Raw genomic sequence first — 19,423 nt, forward strand, 5'->3', positions numbered from 1 at the left:
GATGATGAGTCTAACGACCAGACTTAACAGGGTTAGTTGACTCGGATTTAATTACAGGTGAAATGAAACCACATAAACGAAAATCAAAAATTTAAAACTATTTGACTAAAACTACATATTTGAACAAAAAAACGAGACGAAAACCTTAGTGTACTCTTTCTTTTATATAACTTGACTTAAAAAGAAAAAGAAAAAAATAGTTATGACAAAAAAAACCTAGATATGCTACAATATCACAAACCCCTCTTTTTGTCAACACAAGTACACAACTCATACACACAAGAACAGAGCAAAAAACCAATCTGGATAATTCATATGCATATCCTTAAAACCCTAATCTAAATTTAATCCACCATCATCTTCACCAATCTATCTGCTCTGTTCAAAAGCTTAACATTTAGCTTCCATTCTTTATACTCTGCATACAGGGTATTGTTTGGTTTATTGAATGCAGAGTGTTCTTGAACATCCCATGCTGTTTCTAGCATAGATTATCAAGTGGGTATTCTATATCTGATTGTAATATTTGTTCCAAGTTCTTATAAAAAAATAAACCTTTAAAACTGTTATGTATATTGATTATTGAAGATAAAGGTTGTAACTTTATTGTTCTTGAATGATTTTGAAATGCTGGTTATTTGAATGATTTGATGCTGCTTTCTGCATAGATCTTCATGTGGGTATTCTTTAATTGTATATATATATATATTTTTATTAATTTATGTTCTTGTGTAATATTATGAACTGCAGGTTGATTTGAACCATCTGATGTTGTTTTTAGCATAGATTTTCATGTGGGTATTATTTATTTATATTTTTGTATCTATTTTTGGTTTTAGGTGTTGATGGTTTTTAGGGTTATTGATTAAATTGGGTGTTTTATTTGGTTTTTAGTGGTAAAGATTGAAGCTTTTTGGTGTTTAATAATCAATAATGGATAAGTTACAGTGGGGAAATAGAAAGAGACTGAGATGTGTTAAAGTGAAAGAATCAGATGGAAATGGAATTGTTATGCCTAAAAAACGTGTTGATCGAAGGGTTGTAACTGAGCAGCAAGATTCTCATTATCATCCTTCTTCATCTCCTCAAAGTCTCAGCAAGTAAAAGTTTAATGTTATTATATTTATGTTTTTTGATTTTTTAGAGAAACACATATTTAGTTCAACTTTCTGATAATCTTGTATTTTCTTGATGAAAATCCTAGATCTTCAGATTGAAGTTTTTTGCAAGATACATTGATATTTGTTTTTCTTTTGTTTCTTTTTTTTTTGGTTATTTTAATGATTAAGAAGCAAAAAAGAACATTGGTTGTGATAAAAGAACCAATCTTTGTATGCAAATTCATTCAAGAATCTATTGGCTTTTTTGTTTTTGAGTAAATTTTGATAATTTTGGAGAGATGTGTTAATATATATATTTTTTTCAATTCTTTTTGGTTATTATAATGATTAGAAAGCTAAAAAAGAGTATGGGGTTTGATAAAAGAATCATCCTTGTATGCAAATTTAATAAACAATTTGATGGCTTTGATGCTTTTGAGTAACTTTGTCAAATTTCATAAAAAAAACAAGATAGAAATATATTGGTTTTGTGGGCTGTGTTCTTGCTTTCTGAATACTTTTATGGTAACAACAGGAAGACAATATCAGCATTATCATCACCCGAAAAGGAAGACCGATATTACACGACACGCGGGTCAACCGGTGTTGGGTTCGACGAGAGTAGCAGCAGCAAGAAAGTGTTAACAATGGAGTCAAAGAAAGAGAGTAATAAGACTGTTTGGCCCAGACTGTACACTACATTATCAAGCAAAGAGAAAGAAGAAGACTTTATGGCTATGAAAGGGTGTAAACTGCCCCAAAGGCCTAAAAAAAGAGCCAAGATGATTCAAAGAACCTTGCTTGTAAATTTACCATACTACCCTTTTCATTTTTCTTGATATTTTTCAATATTTTTTTGATCCATTCATTCATAACTTCTTGTTTTTGAATGCAGTTGGTAAGTCCAGGTGCATGGTTATCTGATTTATGCCAAGAAAGATATGAAGTTAGAGAGAAGAAGACATCTAAGAAGGTTGGTCAACCCATTTAGTCAACTCTTGCTACAATGACTTGTACCCTGTGTATTAAAAGTTATACCTATCTCAAAGTGGTTATATATTTGTCAAATTAAGTAGATTACTTGCAGGGCATATTTGTTAAAAAGTTCAAAAGTTGTGTGCATGTGCTTTAAGATTTTTTGCCATTTTGGTCAAATTTGATACAATGGTGCTTTATTACTTGTACCCTATGTATTAAAAGTTGTACATTGTTTTCTGTTTCAGAGACCTAGAGGATTGAAGGCAATGGGAAGCATTGAAAGTGATTCAGAATGAGATTTGGGTAGTTTCTTGGTTTAAAATTGGTAGAAGTTGAAAAGATAATTTTTTTTTTTTTTTAAATTCTGGACAAATTTGTGTGTGCTCTTTTTGATGAATGTTCATTCAATTTCTGCTTTAATAAATAGCAATTTAATTATTAAATATTTTTCTTCCTAACTGTAGTATAGAGTTATTCAATGTTAGTTATTTGTATTAACATTCACCTCCTTATTTATAGCTCAATCAAACTTGGTAATCTGCTCAAAGTCATCCTTAATCCGAAAAAGCTTTCGAAAGGAACCCATTTAGACCGACGATACAGATTACCCCACTTGAAGGTCGACTATACTATCAATCGTGAGCCTTGCTAATTACATCAACAAGATGCCAGAGCCACATCCCGTCGATACCCGAATGTCACGTCGATATGAGAGTACCATTCCTATTAAGGAAAAAGAAAAATATTGATGTAACTCACATACCTTAATATGTTCTTAGTGTAATCCTATGCCAATTCCGGTTCCAATTTGTTTGATTTTCTTGTTTATAGTATTGATCATTAATTAAACACACTCTATTTGATACGAGCACAAAAGGAGACAAGAATCAATCCTTAAGAGGTATTCAGTATGAGAGGTAGTCGTGTTGTGATGTCTTATTGTTAGGGTAGAGGGGGTACTCCTCGTTTTTATACAAAATTTCTTTGTAAAGAATAATCGTTTAGTGCCACCTCATTATCCAAATGAACCTGATTGAACCCGAATAGGTTGCGGCAGTGTTTCTAAATGAGCGTTAACTAAATTGCAACCCAAACATACTTTTTCATCACACACCTTCGGCTTCATGAACCCAACTTCCAATCTGAAAGCCAAACCCAAATGGGTTGCGGCGGTGTAAGACTGTAAGTGCCAACTACTACACTGATTCAAGAAAAACTGGCGCTCTATTGTAGGGAAATCTCTCTTTTTTCAACCAATCAACATCACCTATTAGATTTAACGAAAAATTTTAACTGGGTTACGGTTAGAGGACTTAACATGAAAGGAATTTGAAACATGAAGTATGTTTTTTGCTATTTGTTTGGCTAAAGGACGTCCATTGAAAAACGTTTAAACATAAATGACGTATTTTGCCATTTTGTCAATAATTTAAATACTGCCTTCATTATATGAAATGAGCGAAACCATTACACAAGTTTTAATAGCTCATTTTCATCAACGTGACAGTGACGTCATATCTATACTATATATAATAAGAGAGATGAGCAAATTAAGACAATTTTTATTAAGTCAAATACAAGTTATCAAACACATGATACAACCTTCAATAGGGGCAAAAGAGACATTGATACATTAAATCTCACGTGTATTTCAATTTCTTCAAAGATAGTTACAACATTGTCCCCTCATATATTCTAAACTTTTGTTAATTTAAATAATAGTTACAAAGAAAAAAAGATCAAATAAGAAGTTTGATTTTCCTAAGAAGGCTAAGAAGGAGGGTATTTTTGTCTAATACCTTAATATTGAAAACTCACTTAATTTAATTTCAAAAACTCACTTTAATTAAAACCCACTTAAATTTTCACTTATCTCCTACAACCACCACCGCCCACCGCCACCACCTTGCCGGAAAAGTCTTCGGAAATTTCGCCGGAAAATAAAACACTATGAAAAACACAATGAAAAAGACACGATGTAAAAAACACAATGGAAAAAACACTACGAAAATAAAAACACAATGACAAAAACACAATTAAATAACACAATGTAAAAAACACAATGCAAAAAAACACTATGAAAAAATAAAACACAATTATACAACACAATTTTGTAAAACACAACATGGTAAAACACACTTTGTAAAAACCCACGAATTTTTTTTATTTTTATAAAACAATATGATACTCATATAAAAGATAAAAAAACACTCGTTTTTATGGTGAAATTGTTTTGAAAAAAAAATGTCATATAAAAAAGTTATGGACGTTTTAAAATGATGAGAGAATTTGACATGTGTCTTGCATGTGGAGTGAGAAATTCAACAAATGTGTTATCCTGCCCTTACCCTTGTTTACACTTGATGATCTTTCTAATCTAATCTCAACCATTCAATTCTCAAATGAATGGACAAGATTATTTTCAATCCTTCATAGGAAAACTAATCTTCTTATTATAAATCAGCCATAGTTACAAATTTGTCCCTTCATCTTTAAACTCTACTGTAACAACTCGGGTTTTCAAACTTAAAATTTATATACGTTATCCGACCCGCTATATATTCGGTAAATTTTATCAATAAAATTATTCCGTTATCGGGTAATCTAATTATTATAATATTATTGTTTATTTAATTATTTAAAACATATATGTAACTTTCTTGTTTTGACAAAAATGACCCAAACTAAAACTTAACCCAACTTTGTTTCCACACCATAACTTCAAGGACTGAATTTTGTTTTGATATTTTAACCCAGAACTTGTGACCCGAACCCGTATTTGACCCAATTTCGTGAACCAGATACGTTTCTTGAACCTAAATCTTCGTTGCATATTGGGAATTGATTTGTTTAGATCATTTAGACGCGTAATACGAACCTCACCGACAATCTAATTAAGAAAACTTAATCAATTCGACGCGTATTAACAATATTAACCAAATCGTCTTTAAACCCGTTTATAGATATACATGTTAACAAAGTCCAAAATTCAATTAACCCTACAGAAAGTACCCTCTCCTCGTCGCCAACAATAGCCCTAAACACAATTAACTTATATTCATCTGCTGATATCTATTCGTGCCCGTTTTTGTGCCGTCAAAATCTAGTAGCCGTTCGTCGTCAATTCATCCTCAATTCAGGTAAAAAAATACATGTATTATGTTCGGTTTCCATAACTCATCGTTAACCCCAACATCAATTAAACAAACATTTAACGAATCTATCGATTGAAGAAGCTAAGGTTTTGATTTGGGTTGGGATGAACCTGTGTCTGGTTATATTAGTTTGTTTTCATTGAATATTCAATTTTCAGCTTGGTCTAGTTGGTGGACTGGTGTTTGCCGTCAAGGCTGAGCCGGCCAGTGGCGCAAGATCGAGCCTCTGCCAGCCCAGCATGTTTTTTTTGGTCTTTCTTTCTTGTTTCAAATAATTATATGTTATTTAATTATTATAACATATGAAATAAATAATATATTTTTGAAAACCAACGTCATTAAGTTATGACTCTTGTCAAAATATCGTTAAAAGCTTCCATTTACGTGTGTGTATATATGTATATATATATATATAGAAAATAGTTCAAATAAAAAGAAGTTTCATACGAATGGTAAGAACCAATAGAATTTTGACATTTGACATTAAAAGCTATGGTGAAAGAATAATTCTAGGAAACTATGTCGGTTATAGTGGTGAAAGAGAATTCTAGGAAACTATGACGGTCTTTTGTAATTTTAAATCTCAACCATTGATTAATATGATCCAATGACTATGATTTATTCTTAGGCTTCCTAGGAAACTAATTATTTTTAGGATAACCCTCCCCTATATATATATATAAGCCTTAAGTATATTTTAATTATAATAGTAAACCTTATGCTTTTCGTTTAAAACCCGACACTTTGATTCACGTTTCGTCATTATTAAACGTTTTTATAAACTCACTCATATCTATTTATATATATATATATATATATATTGTATATCTAATAAACGTATTAAATAGGTTTTTTTTAAAGACTTAAACAAAATATTTATTTATATCTTGTTATTATTATTATTATATTCGTATCTTATTTATTCGAAAAACTAGAAGCATATTACACTTTATATTTAATTAAATTATTTTTAGTTTATATATTTAGTCATTTATTTAATTAGATATTTTATATCTTAATTCTTTAAAATTATTTAAATAAATGGAATTTTATATATTTTTTTATCAAGAACAACCAATAGTATTTTATAGATAATAATTAATCATCTTTTAAGTATATGACAAACAATAATATTAATCTTTGCAATACTAATCATTGAAGAAATTCATCGATCAATTAACAAACATTCAAATCCCAAACCTTACTCAATTCACATCAAATCTTAATTCATTATACGTGTTGTCTCATTATTAATTAATCTATATTAATATTATTTAATTAGGAATCCTTGACGGTATACTCCGAATGGGTTTACCTTGCTCTCATCATTCTCATTTACATTTCGTTCATCCGATCAGGTGAGTATCTCACTCCCTATTTTAACTTATTTTTAACCGTTCTGGGGACATATGCGTTCTATTTATTTTATTACTATATACTACTCAACTTGCAATTGTTGTCACTTGTGCTTAACAATTTATACCTTACTTGTTTATGTGCTTACTTGCTTTATATGCTTCCGCATTCGGAGAGGTCCAACATGATCTCAGTCTAGTATGATCATACGACAGTCGTAGTGGCCGACGTTCGACGTATTGACAATGGTTTCACCGACACCTCATTTTTGGTAACCAATGCCCATTCGCATGGCAGCGGTTTAGCCCTTTCTTTATGGTTTGATTGAATTGTTTATATGCTTGGTTAAATTACTCATCACTTGACACAGTCTGCTCTCTTATTTATTATTATTATATAATCATGAAAATCTGATGTTTACTCACTCAACCTCGTGTTGACAAAACTATTTTATTTTCAACGCATATGCATGTCATCATATGATGTAGTTGAAGTTGGAATATCGTTTAAGGACTTATACTAGGAGAAATTTAATGAGAATTAATTATATGATTTTGATTTGTATTTGTTTTGAGATATTGTAATGAATAATCGTTTATTTGAAATTATTAAATAGATATTAAAACTTATAATCTTGCATGATAGTAACCTTGTGAGCTGTGACAATCAGATCACGCCCCGGCATTTCTGCCTTAGGTTGGGGTGTGACATCTACTTGACAACTTTATTTACTTTAATATTTCTTTCTTACTTTTAAGTATATTATATCATAAAAAATAAAGAAGCAAACTGTTGCAACGGGCTCATTTTTTTCAACGTTTTGATATAAATTTTATTCAATACCGAGCTATTGTTTATAATGTACAAGTCAACAAAACATGAATGATTAATCTAAATATGCAATTATAATATAAAATGTGGTTAAAAGCATCCAATGTCCACCTATTTTTTCTCACAAAGTTACAAACAACACCTCCAAATATTACAACAACCCAAGTTAAGGTATTCAATAAACTTCAATAATCACATTACCTTTTCACTTTTATAATTTAAATACAAAAAATAGTAACACATTTTTTTTAACCCTAACACATAATAATTCAATTTTAAACCTTAAATTAACTAGCTTGATGAATCATTACATATTTCTATAATATTCTCTAAAATAAAATAAATCCCATATTTGTGACATTATTAAGTTTAACCTTTACTCGACTCATATACTTATTTGTGTGTGTCGAGCCCGCTTAAAATCGTGTTGTGTTTCGTGTCATGCGGAATCATTAATGCCCATAACTGTTATGTAATCAACCAAGGTCTATGTTCAAATACCCGCTGCATCGCGCGGGCACTCTTCTAGTAACGTTTTATTCACTTCTTCTGTGAAACGACTAAGAATATTTATTGCAGCCTGTAAGCTGCTCACGTCAAGACCATCAGTTTTTGCATTTGAAATATTTTTTTCCCACAATAAACACATGAATAAATATAATTAACATCTACTTTTATACAAATGAATATACTCTTTATTTTATTTGATCGGCAACACTACTGGTGGTGGTTGAACTACCTTTTATACATGATAAGCTGACACGTGTGAACTCACAACTACGTGTCAACAACATACACACATAAGCGTTACTTTTAAACCCCACACATATGATCATCATTACCGAATTTGTAGTCAACTATTTTTAGTTGCCTTATTTGACACTTTATTTTGACTTTTGGTCATTTTCACCCTTCAATATGCAATCTTAAGTTCTTAACAAATATGTTTTTGTTGACCTTTCAATATGCAATCTTAACAAATATTTTCTTTGAACCTTCAATTCACTTTTATTCATAAACAAAAGACAAGTTGACAATATAAACTTTTATAAGTTGAATAAGTTACATATTATATAAATTATTATTTCTAAAAATAAAATGTTGAAAACTTTTTCAATAAATGTATGTGCTAAATATGTAAAACATTTTATTTATACAACATGTAATAAGAATATATACATATATCACACGCCATATCAAGTTTAATAACAAGATTGTTTTAGTGCAACACCTAACTCATTGGATATCTTATAAAGATTCACCGGACATGGTCCGTTTTAAACAATGTTTGTTATCTGGTAAAGATGAAGATGATATTATCTTTACCTAGTATGTTGTCATTCATACGCAACAAGGACACCTTTATATTTCTAGTGGTCTAAAGTGAAGTCCAAAATTAATATCTTTTTGAAATAATGTTGTAATTAAAGTTGGGGTATTTTCATCAAATAGAAGCATAATTCTAAGATGTATTAGCTACTACGAAACACAATTTACGTTTTTCTGACAAATTAAATGAGCAACTATACAAATGCGTTATATACAAGCATAGTAATAATAAAGAAACATAAATTAAACTCTCAACTATCAATCACATGAGAGGTCACATATAAAATATGATCTAGGTAACAATAAAAAAACAAATATTTATTCAAAATTCGTCATAATTATATTGAACATCTAAGAATGGTGTTCTCGGCCACCCGTGGAGACGTTGTGGGGGGGGGGGGGGTGAGATTTGACTAATTATCTCTGATAATAGTACACGAAATAACCCGTCCAACTCATCTACCCCCTCTCTCTCATCTTTTTCTTCGACAACTATAACCCAAAAGAGAGTACCAGCTATCCTTAATAGCAATGACAAGGGCAATGTAGCCTCTCGACAAAGTATATCCGAAAAGAGGTACCCTTGTACATATAACAACATCAAGGGTATGTTTGGCAAGAAGCTTTTAGGAGTTATAGGTTCAAGCTTTTAAGAAAAAAACTCATACTCAATTAAAAAGCTTTGTTTGGTTCAAGGAGCTTGAAACTTTTAGGTTATGAGAAAAAACGTAAAAATTAAAACTTCTACTAGTAGCGTTTAGAAAGTGCTACAAGCTTTTAGTATTTTAATTTACTTAAATCACTTTCCAAAATAAATACATTTGTTATTATTGTTTTTAGCTATGTCCTTTTTAGTAATTTTATGCATTTTATTAAAAACTTCAGCTACTATACCAAACATCTAAATAGTTTTAAAAAGTTACAGTTACCAGATATCAACTTCAAGACAGCAGCCACCAGTTTCTAGCTACAACTAGCAGCTAGTTTTGTCAAACACACCCCAAGTAATCAACTCATTACTACATTCTAAAATCGCATTTAATTAGTGAATGGTGAAACTAATTCTCAAAGGAACAACTTCGTCATTTGGATATTCTACAAGTACTAAAGAACAAATCCGTTATCTTGTTCCGGATCTAACCTCGTAATCCACGCATCCTCAACTCCATATTACCTGCAACTCCGCTGACTTCGTCTTCAATCTCAATCACTCATTTCATCTCATTCACACCCTTTTTTCTAGGCAGATCCTCTCAATCAATCAATCATTTCATCATCATCATCATCATCATCATCAATAACCCAATTATCACACACACCCATCTTCCAATTCCACCCAAATCCACCCACTTTCCAATTGGGTTTTCCAAATCTCGACACCCAGTCATGATCGATTGCCGTAGCTTAATCGAATTCTGCCGCGCTTTTGAACACCACAAGAACATGACAATAACAACAACCAATCATTCACGAACCAACAAAAGATCCAAACCCGGGTCCAATTCAATCAACCCGTTATCACACCCGTTTTGCGACAGGTCTCCATTCGCAGCTTTAGATATATTAATGTTGATTCTAGTGTTAGGCGCCTTAGGGTTTCTAATCATACCTTATATTAATATTATATACCATGAGTCAATTGAGATCCTGCCTTTAGTTTTTGAAATCATCCAAGAAGTCGTATCGGACGCCCCGATCGCGTACGTGATCGGTATCGTTGCGGCTTTTAGTGGGGTCATTGCTTCCATTGCTGCTTGGGAGATACTAGAAGTGAAATCTAGGAAATGTGGGAAACCGAATTGTAAAGGGTTGAGGAAAGCGGTGGAGTTCGATATCCAGCTTGAGTCTGAAGAGTGTGTTAGGTATTTGTTAGCGGGTTTGAGACCGGATAGCGATAGTAATGTGAAGCCGTTGGAGTTAGGGCAGGATCATAAGGAGCTTGAGGCGGAGTTGAAGAAGATGGCGCCGGTTAATGGACGGACGGTCCTTATATTTAGAGCTCCATGTGGATGCCCTGCGGGTCGGTTGGAGGTATGGGGATCTAAGCGAATTCGTAGAGTTAAGAATTGAGTATGTTGAGTTTGAGTTTTTAGGTATAGAATAAATATATGTTACAATAAAGGTTTTATAAATTTTTATGTGTTTACAGACTGCTGTTACTTACTTATATCAAGTTAAGATTATATGAAAGGACATTTTATGGTTACTGAATCTTTAACATTTATTACGTTGTACGTGTACGCACATATATCGTTCTTGAAGTTTATGCCTTTTGTTATGTTCTTGAATCTTGATGATTTGTTTGTGATTCGTGTCACTCGAATCATGTTAGTATTTGGCCTGCATTTAAGTTTAGGTTGTTTATATACGGCTTTCTTATGTGCATAGGTATTTTGTTGATTAATATAAGGTGTCTTGCATATATAGATATGGTGATTGATTCAGTCTTTGTGTTGTTTTGGTTTCTTGGGAATAAGAGTGTTAGGTTTCTTGAAGAAAGGTCGAGATAAACTTTGATGGTAATGGTTATAGATGTATAATTGTATTCGATCTGATTTGATTTTAGGCTACTTGTAGTGAAGAGGCTACAAAATGGGGCGACTTGCGCCATGTGGCGCCCAGTCAGCAAAGGGTGAGTTTTTGTTTTAGGAGGTGTAATGATGTAGCCCTATATATGTGTGTGTGTGTATATCACACACACATGTATAATATTAATAAACACAAACACACCAGGCGACAAATAGTCACCCCCCCCTCACACACACACATTTCGCCCCAATATTGCCTTTTTTTTGTTTGGGGGGGGGGGGGGGTCAACCCAAAATCGCCCCAAAAGTGGGCATTTGTCACCCCATTACATAGACCTTATAGTTGGTTTAAAAACTGTTAACAAGGGCGGATGGTTATTTGTTGTATGTCACATCATTAGTGAATTGGCTAGCAGTTTGGTAAATGCATAGTTAAAATTGGGAAAGAGTGACATCTTTCATATGAGTGTGTCTATGTGATATTTGGAAGTCTTCATAGATATCACAACACACATATAGGTTGGTTGTTGTAAACCTTTCTTATTGTTTTTTGTTTTGTAACAAGTATAGGAATGAATTTGGTGTGTAATAAGTGTAGGAATGAATTTGGTGTGTAGATGGGGTCCAATCTAGGGCTAATATAGTATCAAATATGCATGAAGTAAGGAATATAAAAGAGTAATCAGTTACATGCATTGCATGCTTTTTATAGTTAAGCACCAAAAGTAGTTTCATCAAAAAGATTTTATCCCAAATGTTTGATTGTTTTAGTTTCTTAAGAAAAAATTATAAACTAACTCCGGAAATATTTAGTTTTATATAATTCTTGGCTTTCTTGCTAAATGTTATGGTCATTGCCTTCTAACTATATCGGTGTAGAGTTATCGTAGTGTTGTAATTGGTCATAACAACGGTGCTTCTAAATCTTCTGAAAAGTTAACGTACTCTTCAGTGGAACGCAATCTTATAATTGGTTTTGATGCACAAGTTTATAACGTACTCTTCAGTGGAACGCAATCTTATAATTGGTTTTGATGCACAAGTTTATAACGACGCGTCTTAACTTAGCACCTTCATAGGTGCATCCAAAATCATAACATAATTGTGTATCCAAACTCATTATAACACTGCATTCAAGCTTACAAGTTAATAGTAATTAGCTTTCATGCAACAATTCATCACTTAATGTCAAATTGAGTTGAGTTTTGCTTTGGCACTTGGAAAATAAACGAATAAGATTGTACGTCGAAAAGGGACTAAAAAAATGAGCGTGCTATACTTTTCTCAAAGCTAGACAATCTAGGAACCGCCATGGATAACAGCTACGTTGGTATCCTTTTGTGCAGTCATGCTCGATACCAAAGCAAGTCCTCTTTCTTCCCTGTCGATATATAATTCTCAGTTTGCGTACGCACCATCTATACATCAATTTCTCCATTTGCGTAACCATGTAATCATTTCAAGAATAAAGAATCGTTATTTAGTAGCCAACCATTCATATAATCGATAACCAATTAATCATATAATCATATTCAAGAATCAAAAATCAATATTCAGAAAACATTCATACAATCAATTTGGCAACTGGTGAATTCAACGAATTAAAGACCGAAGAGTGCCACCCTCAGCTCCTCACGAGTCACGCCCTATTGGTCAAGTGACTGTGGACGAAGGAGCGTTTCTTTAAGACCAACAACCACAATTCAAGCCCTACGACGTCACCCACTGTTATTGATGACAATTCGATTCCATTGTCCGGCCTTCCAGGACCCAAGTAATCAGTTAATGGACTAATGAGCAATTCAAGTAGTATTTGTTAATATTATTTAATGAGGCTATATATAATATATGTTTATGTTTGTGTAATGGGTTAAATGTGTTGGGTTATTTTTGTGTTATAACTTTTAAGGTTAAGGTGAAGGAGCTAATTATTGGTTGTGTTTTAATTTTACTTGTCTTGTTCCTCAAGCAACGGGTCCACACTTATAAAACATGTGTACGAGTTATTTATTATATAAACTCAAGGTTCCTTCCGTTTAAAAAGGTCTTTCTTTCACCTTTATTTTATTGACAAGCAAAATCCTCCTACAAGTTTCTTTTTCTTTCTTCCGACGTTAAATCTCGCAGACTACTTGATCGGATTTATTAAATCATAACATTAACATGGTACATTCTTTTCTCTTATTCATATTATTTTTAATAATTATACCTTATCATATCCTTGTTCTTTATTATATTGTATTACGATTTGATATTTGAACAATCTTGGTGAAAAAAAATATACATGAATTTATATATGATTGTATTTGCTTTGCTTTTAATATGATTGTACATATAAATCAAAGCTCTCTTAATATTGTACGGTGTTTTGCTTACGAAAATTTATGTTATATTAGCTTATTATGGTGTTATTGGTAAATTTATAAGGAGATTTGTGGTATCAGCTTGCTAGAAATTAGTGGTTGTAAATAGGCATGTTCAAAACGGTTTGGGACTAGGAACCGGAACCGGTTCCTAACCGGTTCCTATATTCAAAACCCCCTTTTAAACCGGTTCCAGGCTCGAACCGGTTAGGGAACCGAACCGGTTCTCCCACCCTCGGACCCCTAACCTATCTAACCGGTTCTTACCAGTTCCTAACCCGGTTCCTGTACCGTAACCGGTTCCAACCGGTTACAGTGTAAAAATTTTATTTTTTTTTTCGTTTTTCGATTGCGATTTGGATTCTAAACTACGATTCGTATTTGTATAACATGAAAAATAAAAAAAACAAAACTCTTGATTACGATTATGAGGTACAATACGAACGAAAGTGGGTTTAAATAAATCCCACAAAACTTGCACCGAGCCTTCAATGAATGGTCATCACTCAATTCAACCAAATCCCAATTGCACCAAATCTCTTGATTACGATTATGAGGTACAATACGAACGAAACTTGGTTCGGCGTTGGAACCTTGACCAACCGATGATTGTGAGGCAGCCATAACAACAAATATGAATATAGAAGAAGAGAAAACAAGAGATTAGAGAACTCAAAACGTTGTAATAGCGTTTTTTTGTATTTTTTTTGCGTTCGGGTTTGCGTTTTGAGTGTTGTGATGAACCCATGACATCAAATACCTATTTATACTAGTAGTGGGGTGCTTGGGGGAGCCAAAAAACGGCTATTTTTGACCCCAACGGTCAAAAAACGGCCAAAAAAACGATTTCCAACGGCTATATTCGATCCAACGGCTAGAACCGGTTAGGAACCGGTTCTGGATGGTTCGGTTCCAGAACCGGTTCCGGTTCGGTTCCGGTTCCTACCCGCCCCCACTCAGAAATGCAAGAACCGGTCACGGATCATCGGGTTGAATCAGATAGGGTCCGGTTCCTACAAAAAACGGGTAGGAACCGGTTCGGGTCCGGTTCGGGTCCACCGGTTCGGTTCCAGGAACCGGTTTCGTTGAACATCTCTAGTTGTAAAAACTCTGCTACCTGTTTAGTTAACCGTGCTGAAAATGTAAAAACCACCCCTAACCCATGTAACCCGTTTATCTAAACATGTCAAATGGCTTGCTGGTTAAGTGGGTTGCTAATCAACCCACATACCGAAATCCAACTTGAACACGACCTTTTTTTAAGACAAAGCGTCTACCCTAGCCTATTTATTTTCATGTCCGGTTCGTGTCATGTTATAAATTTCTATCCCTAGGTTGGATATTATGAGTTGTTGATATATAAGTAACAAGAATGAGATATAAACAAATTACAGTATGTTCATTTCAGAACCAATAATATGTTGAGAACTGCAAGAACCATATGATGCACTTATACATATATAAATATAATTAAAATAAGGGGAGAGACAAGTGGCACTTACATAACTTTGTTAGTGTGTTATGTACATGTGCATTATGCAATTCTCGCAGTTTTCAGCATATTATATGTTCTGAAATGAACGCCACCTCTGATAAAGACAACTCGAACAACAATGGTTCTATAGATTCAGCTTGTCAGTTTAGCAAAAATTAGTCTTAATAAAGTATGCAAACCTTATGCATCATTAACTTAATGTTTCCACAGGCCGCCAAGATTCTTGCAAATTTGATTGTTTTGGGCTCTGGTGTAGTAGCTAGGGCTTTCGTTCAAGCGTACCGTCAGGCGCTACAAAGTAAGTTTCCAACTTTGTATGTGAACTCTGTTACAAATTAATATTACTCTTTGCCAAATCTCAAATCATTTGCTTAAAGTCATTCGTGCTTTACATCATGGGTGTTATTGATCATTGTGTTGTTTAGGCTCAGATGCATGATTGCATACCTTTTAGGAGTGGTCTTACTTTTACTTTTTTGGATTGTGGAATTTGTATCATTTAGGCATATGTTCTTTATGGATCATGTTATGTGCATACTCTAAATAAAGAAATAAGCATATAGGTGAAAGTTAACTGATCTGTATGCTGAGTGGAAAAGTGTTAATACTGACTCACACACGCACTTGTTTATTCGCAATTGCATTTTATTGCGTTTAACATTATGGAATAGTTAAAAAGATGTCTAAAATTGTCTTAGCATGTTAAAAAATGATTATTTATGTTTTTTTTGGTAAACTGCAGATGCATCAAAATCAGGTGTTGCTCAAGAAACGTTACAAAATGCGGCCCGTAGAGGAAGCAAGGTTATGACTGAGCAAGAGGCCAGACAAATTCTTGGCGTCACCGAGCGGTCATCTTGGGAAGAAATTGCACAGGTTAGTATTTACTTATGAATGGGTCAAAATTCAAAAAGGTCAAACGGGCCACTTCACGTTTGTTTTCATTTCTAAAAGGTAAACTAAACAGTTAAACGGGTCAAATAAGTTGGAAGTTGGCCAAAGTGTATGTTTGCATAAAAGCCTCTTGATCTATCTGTAGTAATTATACGGATGAGACTTATATATTTAAATCTGTTTAACGTTCGGATAATTTATTGTTTTCGTTTCCAGAAATATGACAATCTGTTTGAACGGAATACCAAGAGCGGGAGTTTTTATTTGCAGTCGAAAGTACACCGGGCCAAGGAATGTCTGGAGCCGTTTTATCAAGCTAAAGATCATCCGGGACACAATGCCGGCTAAAATGACCGAAGCGCCCTTGTATAGTTATTATATATCGCGTGAACATTAAGTTTTGTATTCCTTAACTATGTCATGAGCAATTCATTATTTCTTAGCATTTTTATTATGACTGTACCAATTGGTGGGAGAGTTAGTAGTAATAGAAGATTAAGTCTAGTTTATTGAGAAAAGATATATTTTAAATCTGAGATATAAACTATTGACTCTATTTACATGTTATATTTAAATTTATAAATGGAGTCCAATCATTTGATATAATCAAACAAGAAGTTTGGAATAAATAACTATGCAAAACATATTTCATACGTTTAAAAAAAAATTATTCGGTTTCTTCTATAACAAAAAAAACCCTAATAAAAAATATTATTATATATAATATGTGGGACAGTGGGGGCCACGAGTCGTCCGTCGAAACGTCTACACCTTGTTCGCGGACTTCACCTCTACAACACTACTCGTCCACTTCCTCCTTGTTTGTTTCATGCCACGCAATCCGAACAAGGGGTACAAACCTTCCGTTGGAGATGCTCTAAATAACCAAAAATATAGTATCAATTTGAAATATTAGAATAAAAAAAAAGTGATTAAATGTATCATTTTAATTCTTATTAATAATTTTAAATTGATCCAAAAACTACATTATTTACCTTATGAACATACTTACAAATTACAATTACAATATGAGAATTGACAAGGATTATTTTTATTCTAAAACATATTTACAAAAATATAAAAGTGTATTCACAAACTTTATATAAATAAACAATAATTTTATATAAAACTTGATATCATTCGGACTCATACTTGCCATATGATTCAAGTCTGCACACCAGAGCCTGTCACATCATGCGTGTCGTATGACATGCAAAAATGGCCATACGGGCCACTCGTATGAGAGGCACATTATAAGTTGTCAGTCTCTTGATTTCCCCTGAATTTGAATAATGTTAATAAATAAAGGTGATATTGCAATCGCGTCAAGAAACTAGTATGTTATACTTCTGTTTTCGTTACAAACTGAAAACAAAATTATTATTATTTTTGCTCAAATATTCATTTCCGGTTTTGCATATGCAGTCATACATACCAAATGATTATGTCAGTTATATGGAAATATGAATGATACTGGAAAAAACTGGCGCCATGTGTACAAGGTTTGGACTGTTCAAATATGAAATCATATGCGAAAAGAGTTCTAGCGAAACTATTATTATAACTAACTAGTGTCAGATATTAGTACATAAAGATACATTATTTATTTGATAATCTAATATTCTAAGACTAGTTGTTTTGATGATTTTATGCATTAGATACACACTTTAGGCGACTTCAGAAAATTAGGCATGTAAGTGAAATAGCAAATCGAACGTTCAATGAACCGTTTGGCGGAAAGTTCGTTTATTTAATAAACGAACGAACATGAACAAAATATTTGGTTCGTTTAATTAAACGAACGGACATGAACACGTGTCTCGTTTGTTAATTCATGTTTGTGAACGTTTATTCATTTAAATTCGTTTATGTTCTTTCATATAGGTTCATTTATGTTGTTAATTCGTTTATGTTCTTTCATATATTCATTTCATTTATATTTTTTCGAGCCAATACAATTTAATCTAGTTTTAATAACTTTTTACGCCCAACGCAACCGTTCATTTATACTGGTAATGAATGAACATAAACGAACACGAACACGAACACATTCATATCTTAATGAACAGACACGAACAAGAAAACCCCATTCGCTTACTTGTTCGGTTATAAGTTTGGAGAACCTGAACATGCTGCGTTCGTGTTCATTCGGTTCATTTACATGCCTACAGAAAATGTAAGAAGGGTTTGATTTTCTTGCTTTTGCACCAGGGTTTGACTGTTCTTGGATACCTTGTAGCAAATGGGTCAGAGCGGGTCATAGATGAGATCAGGCAACATTCTTACCAGATAACAGTATAGTTTTTGAAGCTTAATATTACCTTATAAAACGCTTATCATTTTCTTTACTAAAAATTTGATTTTTACTTTCTATAATATTGCAGTCACTATCAGATTTTCAGTATCTTACGATGGAAGGTAATATAGTTATCCACTGTTTGTTTTCTTTTACCAGTACTTGTTTTACCTTAATATGATTTTTATTTTTTTGGTTTCGGGTAGGCAGTTTGAGCAAATATTGATATTCTAGCGGATCTTCTGCCACCATCCAGACCTTCACAAGTGGGTTTTCAATCTAGTATCCAAGGTCAACCCGATCAACCTACACCGAACCAAGATAGTCAACCTTCATTTCCACCTCAAGTTGGTCAATTTATGTCGCACCATAGTTTTCCGCTCGGTCAAACGGGCTCTGGGTATCCGGGTTCCAATGGTCAACCCGCTCCTCACATGAAGAAACACTAAGTGACCCGATACAGATTATAGATAATCTGGGGGTTAAGTAATGTTTCCCACGAATGAGGTCTAGCTGAGAAGGCTGTTCTTCAGGAGACCTGCAAAACAAACACCGTAAGCTCGTCACTGAGAAGGGGGGGGCTCCTCCTTGTGACCACCCTCCGGCGTGAGAATCAGACTAGGTTGCTCTGAATATAAGTGTATATTAAGAGATTGCTAGATAACGGGATAGCAGATGATCTTACCATTCCAAGATATTGGAGTATTTATAGCCGAAGGTAGGTTTCCTAGAAGGTACAGCCGGCTGAATAGTATTCCTGTTCAACCAACAGCGGACTATGCACAGGCCATACTGGTTGGTGGGTAGGTTACGGCCAACAGTAACAAAGTCGGCTGCACTATTCCACCAACTGTAGATTATGCACGTCCTACTTACTGTGGATTGTACGCAGGCCATGCTGGTTGGTGAATAGGTTACGGCCAACAGTAACACTATTCCACCAACTGTAGGCCGCGCATGCTCCTCAGTAAGGGTTGGTGAGTAGGCAGCGGCTAATAGTGACAAACAGTACTAGAGGGTGCTCCTCCTCGTCCTGTTGTCGATGAGCTGTCACCCTGTGATTGGCTCATGGGCTGTTCTGGTCAGATCGTCTGTCCT

General features: G+C 33.6%; 3 protein-coding genes across 6 annotated transcripts; all 3 read left to right on the plus strand.

Annotated features, from left to right (window-relative positions):
- Positions 1-253: 253 nt before the first annotated feature.
- On the plus strand, positions 254-2,495 carry LOC143536999 (uncharacterized). 4 transcript variants are annotated; one of them, XM_077030866.1, is made up of 6 exons: positions 254-676; positions 751-794; positions 895-1,100; positions 1,636-1,903; positions 1,996-2,073; positions 2,324-2,495. In XM_077030866.1, the coding sequence occupies exons 3-6, from the start codon at positions 934-936 to the stop codon at positions 2,372-2,374; spliced, it is 564 nt and encodes a 187-aa protein (XP_076886981.1). In that variant the 5' UTR covers positions 254-676; positions 751-794; positions 895-933; the 3' UTR covers positions 2,375-2,495. The 4 variants fall into 4 exon arrangements, with proteins under 4 accessions (XP_076886981.1, XP_076886980.1, XP_076886982.1 ...); XM_077030865.1 differs by having other exon boundaries at positions 751-1,100; XM_077030867.1 differs by having other exon boundaries at positions 588-794.
- A 7,581-nt stretch (positions 2,496-10,076) lies between these two features.
- On the plus strand, positions 10,077-10,951 carry LOC143536971 (uncharacterized). The gene has a single exon (XM_077030844.1). It carries the CDS (start codon positions 10,136-10,138, stop codon positions 10,817-10,819), a length of 684 nt encoding a protein of 227 aa, XP_076886959.1. The 5' UTR covers positions 10,077-10,135; the 3' UTR covers positions 10,820-10,951.
- Positions 10,952-13,327: 2,376 nt separating this feature from the next.
- On the plus strand, positions 13,328-16,533 carry LOC143536972 (mitochondrial import inner membrane translocase subunit PAM16 like 2-like). The gene is made up of 4 exons (XM_077030845.1): positions 13,328-13,443; positions 15,346-15,433; positions 15,878-16,011; positions 16,246-16,533. Exons 1-4 carry the CDS (start codon positions 13,441-13,443, stop codon positions 16,375-16,377), a joined length of 357 nt encoding a protein of 118 aa, XP_076886960.1. The 5' UTR covers positions 13,328-13,440; the 3' UTR covers positions 16,378-16,533.
- Positions 16,534-19,423: the final 2,890 nt, after the last annotated feature.

The sequence above is a fragment of the Bidens hawaiensis genome, unplaced genomic scaffold (assembly GCF_021521415.1).
Source record: "Bidens hawaiensis isolate Kalapana, Puna unplaced genomic scaffold, B.hawaiensis_p1.1 tig00011076_1, whole genome shotgun sequence".
In the NCBI taxonomy this organism is placed as follows: Eukaryota; Viridiplantae; Streptophyta; class Magnoliopsida; order Asterales; family Asteraceae; genus Bidens; species Bidens hawaiensis.